The following is an 8,963-nucleotide window of genomic DNA, read 5'->3' as shown; positions in this document are numbered from 1 at the left end:
CTGGCCATCATGAGTGGCTCTGAGGTGGGTACTTGAGACATGATGCGTCTGCATTTGCGGAATTGAGGCTTGCTCATTTCACAAAACCCGGGAGATGCAGTCATCAAGACGGAGCCATCGCGGTTGACGTGATTCTGACTGCTGTCACACACGCGCGATAACGAGGGCAAAAAGCTTACTATCTACGTGCATGTTGTTCTTCCTCAGCTGTGCCGAATGTCCTGTAATATTACATGTGGTGTAACAGTGGCCAAATTGCCAGATGCAGGGAGCATCATTTATGGCCAAAGCGACGAGGCACGCTCAACAGCGCGGCTCGAATCGGCCATGGTCGATATGAGCTGTCAGTTATCATGAACTTTTCAGTCTTGAATCAACCAAATGATAGATGGCAAGGGCATCATCAGGATCTTCAGGACACGTGGGTGGCTTTACATTGTCACTTGTTCTGCACGGGCGAGCACTGGACGATCGTGGGAGTTCAACTACGAAAGTACTAAAAATGCCAGATTGTGGTACTCATCGACCCAAAGGGAGAGGCTGGCTGGAAGGGCTTCTTTGATGTCACAAGGAAGAAAGATTGGCAACCTACCGGTCATATGTGTGTGCGCCTGTGAGTCTCCCTCTGCTAAACATGGACACGGCCTGGTTACCCGGAGGCGTTGAGTTGTGTAACAGTTTCATTTGACGGCTTTCACGCGTGGCTTTCTCATGCATATCTGGCGGCATTGCCACGATGAGCTGATGACCTTGCTTGCTTGCCATGGTTTGTAGTCTCAATCTAGGCTTGCTGGCTTTAGCATGCTCTGCCGGTTCTCCTTGCACATTGTTTGACAGCATGTTCGAATCCTTGCCCAAAGGGAGCGTTGAAAAGGAAATGTGGGGTTTCGGAGCATTAACCAGGCCACTAGCGGTTCAATCCGTCAACTTCATGTTGAAAGCGACGTGTTCCTGCGGGACTGTCTCAGACTGAACACGATTTCTCCGACTTGGTGTCGCCCCGATTTCGTCTCTTACAGAAAATTGTGGGATGGGGCGAGCAAGGGACTCTCCCTCCATATCCTAATTTTAATTGATGACATCCATATGTTCCACATACAACCAACACAAGGAGAGGAAGAACGGTCTCCTTTCTAAAGAGGGACAGTGTGGATGAAGAAGGGATCATTCTCTCGACCTACTTGCTCTTGCCTTGGGAGCTTGACTTGACGATCCACATTCAAATCCGTACCAGGCATCATTCCCGGGCATTATGAAGGTTCTTTGTCTTCACGGTGCCTTTGGCAGCGCTTCTGTGAGTCTTGAAAGGCCATCAATGAAGAGCGTTGGTGTGAATTACTGATGATTTCCCTCTTTGCGTGCTCAGAACTTCAAGGTCCAGCTCGGGGTCTTCACCGATGCCATCAAGCAGCCGGACATCGAGTTCAAATGGATCAATGGCTTTACGAATGCGACGCCGCCATCCGGCTTCGACGACTATTTTGGCGCTCCGCCGCTGTATCGATTCATAGACGTTGATGGCATGAGCGAGCTGGAGCAAATGGTCGTCAAGATCAGGGACATTCCTCAAGGAGACTCGCCTGAAGAGACAATGAGGAAGCTGGTTGCCGACAAGGAGCAGTTCACTACCCCGGCTGTAATCATGGCGCTGAGCCAGCTTCTGCAGCTTCTGGACGATGATCCGGAGATTGATGTGAGATGAAGTTCTGTCTCGTGATATGGAGTTTCTTTATCACTGACACGGCTGGACAAAGGCGATACTTGGCTACTCGGAAGGAGCTACAGCTGCAGGATCTCTGATTCTCGAAGAGCAGCGTCTATTCAGAGAGCAAGGGCGCCCTCGACACATCAAGGTTCGATGCCATTATTGTCTTGCCTCTCCTGCTGTGGTTTCTCGCTCTACTGACAACGTGCGCAAGTGTGCCATTTTCTTTGCGGGCTGGCCGCCTGTTCGTATCGCCGACGGCCGTGTGAAGACGCTGCTTGCAGACGAGCACGACGAGGTGATTGACATACCGACGTGCCATGTCGTAGGCTGTAACGATCCATACATTGATGGCGCCGTAGCGCTGTACGGCATGTGTGATGAAGATATGGCGATCTTGTTCGACCATGGGAAAGGACACACGGTACCGCGGGACGAGACGACGGTGAGGGAGTTGGCTAAGTCGATTGAAAAGACGTTTGATCAAGCTGCGTCGTTTGTCCACTAAGTGGGAATTCTACGGATTCGAGTAAGAGTTGGTCCACACGGGTATCGTGTCTATGAAGCAAGGTGTCTCGCACCAATTGTAGCTCCCGCGCTTTCCCGCGTTCTTGAACGGAATAGCAGTTAGTGTTGACAATGGATAAAACAAGCTCAGGGGTAGTTCTGCCCACTTAGGCCGGAAGCTATCGTGGGGGAACAATACCGTTCCGCGTAAGGTTCGATCCGAGAAGCGTTGGTGTCTTTTTATACCTCCTTTGTCCGGAAACGGCGTCATTGGAGCTCGAGTTCATCGATGCTGTGTGCCTTTTGTTCGGAAAAAAAAAAAAAAAAACCACGATAAGTCGGTCCTTTTCCACAGACGCTTGCAGCGAGATGAAGAGTCTCGACGCCGCCAAGAGTCAGTGATATCTAATCCAATGTCTGATTGCACACGTATTCACAGCTGCAATTACTGGTGCTGTTTTTTCAACACTGACTCGTTCAATTCATCGAATAGGGAGAAAAGATAACAAATCTTGAAGGGCTGATTGTATCAAAGCAGCCGTTTGAGACAAGAGAGTGAGACTAGGACATTTGCAACGCTTCCAATCCGGGGGTTCGGAATAACAGAAGCTCCTCGACGAATTCACTCAAGGAGAGACAGACGCAGAGAGAAGGGGAGAAGACGCACTGGGGGCCTGCTCGAACGGTTCTGCTTAGGTACTGAGTATAGGTAGAAAGTAGGTAGAGATTGAGAAATATGTGAAAGCAAAGTGAGGCAGCTGTCAGGCAGCTGCACGCCCCGGCCAAGGTCAAGCAATTCACTCCATCGAGGCCTGCAGCCAAAACAAGGAGAAATTTCCAACCTTCCTCCCGCAAGACATTTCTTCCTTCTCCCAACCTCCTCCAACAACCCTTTCTTCAACCCTGCAAGCCAACAAAGACGGGTCTGAGACAAGCCCTGACCACAAGCCATGGCTCCCTTCATCTCCAAGAAGGTGCTGATGATCACCAACATCGAGCGTGGCGAGATCAACATCTTCCTCGCCACGGCGGCGGCTCTCAAGGCTGCCAACGTCCACCTGGACCTGCATCTCGCGACCTTTGCCGGCGCTCAAGATGTCCTCCCCGAGGGCGTCACGTATCACCAGGTCAATGGCATCCCGATGTCTGAGGCCCTCCAAAAGCACTTCCTTCGCACGCAGGGACACACCAACTTCCCGGACTCCTTCACCAAGAAGCCTGGCTTCGTCAACACTCAACAGGCCATCAAAGATGCCATGTCGACCTCTGTTCCCTATACGGGACCCCAGATGGTCGACGTCTTCACCTCCATTGCCACCATCATCAAGGACGTCAAGCCAGACTTGATTGTCGTGGACAGCCTCATGGCGGCGGGCCTGACTGCCTGCTACGAGGTGGGCACCAAGTTCATCTGTCTTGGCCCAACTTCCATCAAGGAATTCGCAGTCTCCTCGCAGCCTCGCGCCGCGGGACTCTGGAAGTTCCCAGCGTAAGTGACATGAGGGAGCGACTCGTCCTTGCAAGCCGAGACATAGGACTGACGATTCTGCCTAGCCTTTTCTCGGGCTTCTCGTTTCCTGTGCAGTGGCACAAGATTCCGCTCAACCTTTGGTATGCCTTCTCCAAGGTTAGGGCCTTCAAGAAGGACAATCAAAGAAAGGATGTTCAATCGTACCTCAACGCGCACTGCGTCATCAGAACCCCTGTTGACCTGATTGAGAACCGCCCCAAGGACGTCAAGATCCTCGTCAGCAGCCTTCCCGAGCTGGACTATCCGCTCAAGGTCCCTGCCCACATCATCCCCTGCGGACCTGTGGTTCGAGCCTACGCTCCCCTCTATAGGACCAACCCCAAGCTGGCCGAGTGGCTTGCCAACGGACAGACGATCCTCGTCAACATGGGAGCTCTGGTCAAAGTCTCGGAGGCGCAGGCCGTGGAGATGGCGCAAGCCCTCAAGGCGGCCATCGACCGTTTCGACCAGGACTCCGAGAAGAAGCGGCTTCAGGTCTTGTGGAAACTTCAGAAGAAGGGAAAGTACTCCGTCTTTGCGCCCGAATGCATGCTCGCCCAGGTCCTTGGCCGAGAGTTTGCGTATGATCGCGTCCGAGTGATTGACTGGATCCAACCCGAGCCTCTGTCCATCCTCCAGACCGGAGATGTCATATGCTCTGTCCATCACGGCGGCGCAGGCTCGTTCAACGAGGCCATTGTGCAAGTTTCCGCTTCTTAACCCCATCTCCCCCCTCCTAGGAAGTGCACAACTAACAACCGTCTCTTTTGATATACAGCACCGGCGTTCCGCAGGTCGTCCTTCCCGCTTGGGCGGACAATTACGACTACGCTCAGCGCGTTGAGCTTCTCGGCGTCGGCCGCTGCGGCAACAAGACCACGAAGCCTCGCTGGACCTCGGAGGAGCTTTCTCATGAAATGCTCGAGGTGTTGGTGGGCAACAACGCAGCAGCCATCAAGGAAAAGGCGGTTCATCTGCAGCAAGTTTGCCAGAAGAATGGCAGCGGCGCTGAGAATGCGGCCATGGCCATTCTGCGTGAGTGCAACCTTCTCTGACCCTGCACTCTCTATTGAGGACGGATGAAGAGCCACAGGATTTGCTTCTTCAGGGCTGGAGTATGGCCATACTGGGACATGGGATGGATGACGATTTGATGAACAAAAACGGGGCTCGACAGTATCAAAAGTCGCCCGCTTTGCTATGTTAACAGGGACTTTATTTCCTTATGGACAGGAACGGGGTTCAGGGTTTCAGTATTTCCTTCGCAAAGGAATAGGTTTATGGACGGAACAACAAGGAATCATTACATATCAGCCAGCTTCGTCGTAGTTGTGCAACACGTGTCGTCCGTAGGTGCCTCATCGCCATGTTCCAGTGAAGAATGCCGGCCATCTTCTACCTATTCCGAAAGAGAATAGTAGAAAAGCTGCTAGATCTGCCTGTGCCTTAATATATGCGAGTCGACACGAAAGCACGTTTGATCTGCGCGCCCCAGCCTGGCCAGGGCTTTGCCTCCCAAGAAAGAGGCGCCCCATCTTCCAGCCACATGGGAGATTCCCTGTTGCATAGGGAGGGGGTCGTTCGGGTTATGCAGACGCTGCATGGTGCGCCTCGTATCCCCCTTGTTTCCCCCCTCTTTTGGTTTCCCTTTTTCTCTGTTGCTTGCCCGGGACAGTTTCCAGGAGAAAGATGAGTGAAGAGAGATAGCAAGGGTACCTTAGGGGAAGATGGGGGAGGATAGGAGCGGGGAAGGCATCACGCACGAGACCGAGGGAATTCCGCAAAGTGCCGTTGGGGGAGGAGGCGATGCAGAAGATGGAGAAGAGGGAGGGGGTATCTTGCTTCTTGGGTTTGGCCCATGTGCCAATGGGGGATCAAGATCTAGCAGCCATGCCATCCTCGGAGCCGAAGCAGTACATGGAGAGGACGAAGGAAAAGGCACGATATCAAATCAATGACGCAGCTTGTCTCACGCATAATGGCTCACGACTGGCTTCAGACTGGTTCCATCTATTACTGGGGAGGAAAGGGTTGCCCGTGACCTCGTTAAACACCATCACCCGTCCTTGTCACGATGTCGCATTCTGGCAGCCCTCTTTTCTGCTGTTGCTGCTTTTCTAGACTACGAAGTACCGATAAGCATCCCTTCCCGCTAGACTATGGCGCAAAGCGGCCCGTATCGTTTGGCTTTTCCCACCCAAGGGAGGAATGAAAGGAGGAGGAGGTGGTGGTGGAAGAGGAGGCCAATCGGGCGGGCGCTTTCTTCACCATGTTGGCGCGATAGGGCCTTGTGTGGTGGTGGGAGTTGCCCTTCTCTCTTGCTCTCCTCCGCATCTTCGTACTCAGTTTTCGACCACGCCCCCCAAATCTTTGGGTTGCTTCTGGGGTGTCATGCGCGGGCTGTCGCGGGATAATGGTGTCGAGGACGGCATGGCCCTTCTGGGCACTAGCGGAGAGGGCTTGAGGGGGGGAAACAGAGCCTGCCGGCTGGGGTGTGATTCTCTGGTGGTCTGCTAACGGACCCCGTGGTTGCTGATCAATCACCGCCGCTCTTTTTTTATCTCCCCGGAAAGCCTGGGGAGAGGGATGATCGAAATTGCCGTAGAGCAGGCAGTAATTGTTCCTACACGGTCACCGGAAGACTGGGAGAAAGAAGGGGAAGGGCTTCCTTCAGTGGGCAGATCCGGTCAGGCCGGATCGTCCCCCTTTGCGGTGCGAACGGATGCTTGTTTCCCACGTTTGGTGCGCCTTGCTTGTCGAATCAAGTCAAAGCGAGCGGAAGCAAATCAAAGCAATCAAGATACAAAGCAATAATCTGGACCGCATCAGCAAATCAGACCAGGCGGGCTGATCTGATCGTTGTCAAGCGCGAGTCAGACTGACGAGAGACGATGACGATGGCTGACAGGCCTGGAATCCCTCATGATGGCGGCTATTGCCAAAACCCGCGACCAGAATCCGATCCGAGACTGAAACCCAATGCACAGCCAAAGGCCAATCCCAATTGCGAATTGCGAATTGCGAATTGCCCATTGAGTCCCGAGCGGCGGCAAAAGGCAATTGATGGGTGGACTGGACGGATTGATGGAATCATCGGATTCAATCCTCCCAGCCCTTTCCTCCTGTACGGGTACTGGCAGCAAGCTGATGTGTCTCTAGACCTCTTATCGGGAGCAACAATGATAATTGCAATCTCGTGTCACTCGCTCATATTCCTTGTCCGAAGGGGGAAGGCAATGGAGAGGGACTCGCCAGTACTTTGCTCCGGCGAGTCTTTTCTTCTTTCTCCCCTTGTCATCTGTCGATACTTCGCGGGCCTCATTAACGACACCCCCCCTCCCTGGCCTGCATCTTCATCCTTCTGGCTCCCCCACACTCCAAAATCAGACCGACCCCGAGCTAACGAGGTGCTCGAACCGCCCGCTCCAGGAGGCTTGAAGGCATCCGCTGAGATGACGTTGACGTACGTCTGGCATGACTGAGCTCTTTGCTGCGGTTCTTCACATGGCAGAGACAGTAGTAAAAACAGATAGGTGGTGGTAATAGCGGCGGAACTATTCGAAGTGTTCGAATTGCGCCTCATATGCAGGCGACGGAATCCGTCACTTGGAAGCCCAGGCAAGACACATTCCAGCCGCAACAGGGCTGAAATTCCTCCCGTCATCAGCCGCAGCTAGGCGAAGAGGAAACGAAATAATGCCCAATACATGCTGCCTACGGTATTACCTGTTTGAAGTAGAGTAGCCAGTTTCTCATAGTCACGGCTGAATTCAGGATGGAAGACGACCAACAGCAGCAGGCAGCCGCGCACCGATTCTCGCCGTCTTGTTGATTCGATAGATGCAATGGATGCCTTGCGCGGGATGGGAGAGTTGAGATGTTGACGTATCATCTTCAGCATCGCGACAACAAGGAGAGGGAGTCGTGTCAGCTTATCGATAGAAACGGCTGCCTTGGGTGCAGAAAAAAAGGCACCTGAAGCAAGCATCGTCGGTACAGCTAGGCCGGGTCGAGCATAGAGGCAATCCCGCAGCTTCGGCTCCCCTTTTAGTGGCCGTCATGCTAAGACGACGATGCCTCGTCAGCCCCATCTTGTGACTCACTCTCCCGTGGGCTGCTTCTGCGCTCAAGGAGGCGTAGCATGAGCAGCTAGCCGGTGCCACTAGCGGCTGGTCCTGCGGTCTTCATGCACGCTGTTTACGCTTCTCAGATCCAGATGCTGCCTCTTGACACAGCTGACACGCCCCTCGCCTGGTTGCTCTGATGGTAGCGGGAGGTACCTTGCCTCCGCTCGTATCTGGTGCTGCGACGAAGTACCTACACGCACGTCCAGACTACCTACTTTCAGAGGTACCAATAGCGCTGCTGTAAAGGTAGGTACCTATCTCTCCTCCTACTACCTAGTTGGATGATTGATTCATGTTCGCTCCCGAGCCCTTTTCATCGCATATCACATTGCATGACAGTACAGTACCAGCAACTACATCACGGAGGGCGTTTTGCTATCGAATTGGCCAAGAGCCCGAGACAAAAAAGACAAGAAACCGCCTACCAAACGGCCAAAAAAAGGGGGGGGCTCCNGGGGGGGGGGGAACAGCAACGCTCAGGTGGAAAGAGTCACGCGAGTTACGGTGTGGATGCCGAAGCGCAACCCATTGGCCAATGGAGCTGCTACTGGCCAATTGTTTTGGAGGGGGAAGAGGAAGGCAAAAATCACATTGCCTTTGGGAGTCTTGTTCAGCTTTTGCCTGTCTCTCTCTCTGTGGTGTGCGCACGTTTAATTCTTGTGCCTGTGCGCTTGTTGCCTTGTCCTGTGCCTCTGAGCAGACACGACAGACACGACACACGATGTCGAATTGGCCATTCCGATAGGCAACCTGAAATGCTTGCTCTATGCATGTTACGAGTACAGCACATGTGCGAGTGGTGCCGTCAGTCACTGACGAGCTGACTCGATGGGGGACGTGGCGGGAACGGAATTGGCCAGTAGGCCTGCGCCAGCAAAACAAAACAAGGCGGTCATGTTTCATCTTCTCTTCTTCTCTTCATCGAACGTCGTCATCTCTGTTCCGCTTCTCCCATCTTCGGACTCCGATCTCTTGGACCCTTCTCCTCCTTGCTTGGCGACGACTAACATACAAGCAACGTCAGCCAGTCGTCCCCATTGCTACTAGCAGTTCACGCCAAGGCAACGCGAAGCCGGAACCGATCCAGAGAGCGAAATACTTGCGACATGAACGC

The 8,963-nt window shown here is 53.4% G+C and overlaps 1 protein-coding gene across 1 annotated transcript; it reads left to right on the top strand.

Moving 5' to 3' along the window:
- Nucleotides 1-1,152: 1,152 nt before the first annotated feature.
- On the top strand, nt 1,153-4,777 carry CCMA1212_009127 (uncharacterized protein; the record flags this gene model as incomplete). Its single annotated transcript, XM_073706227.1, has 8 exons — nt 1,153-1,294; nt 1,367-1,693; nt 1,755-1,853; nt 1,920-2,200; nt 2,392-2,606; nt 3,161-3,701; nt 3,767-4,427; nt 4,517-4,777. Exons 1-8 carry the CDS (start codon nt 1,253-1,255, stop codon nt 4,775-4,777), a joined length of 2,427 nt encoding a protein of 808 aa, XP_073555253.1. The 5' UTR covers nt 1,153-1,252.
- Nucleotides 4,778-8,963: the final 4,186 nt, after the last annotated feature.

This window comes from Trichoderma ghanense, assembly GCF_004382785.1.
Source record: "Trichoderma ghanense strain CCMA-1212 chromosome Unknown scaffold_15, whole genome shotgun sequence".
In the NCBI taxonomy this organism is placed as follows: domain Eukaryota; kingdom Fungi; phylum Ascomycota; class Sordariomycetes; order Hypocreales; family Hypocreaceae; genus Trichoderma; species Trichoderma ghanense.
Note: the sequence above shows the minus strand (reverse complement) of the source record. Positions and strands in the feature narration are given on the sequence as shown.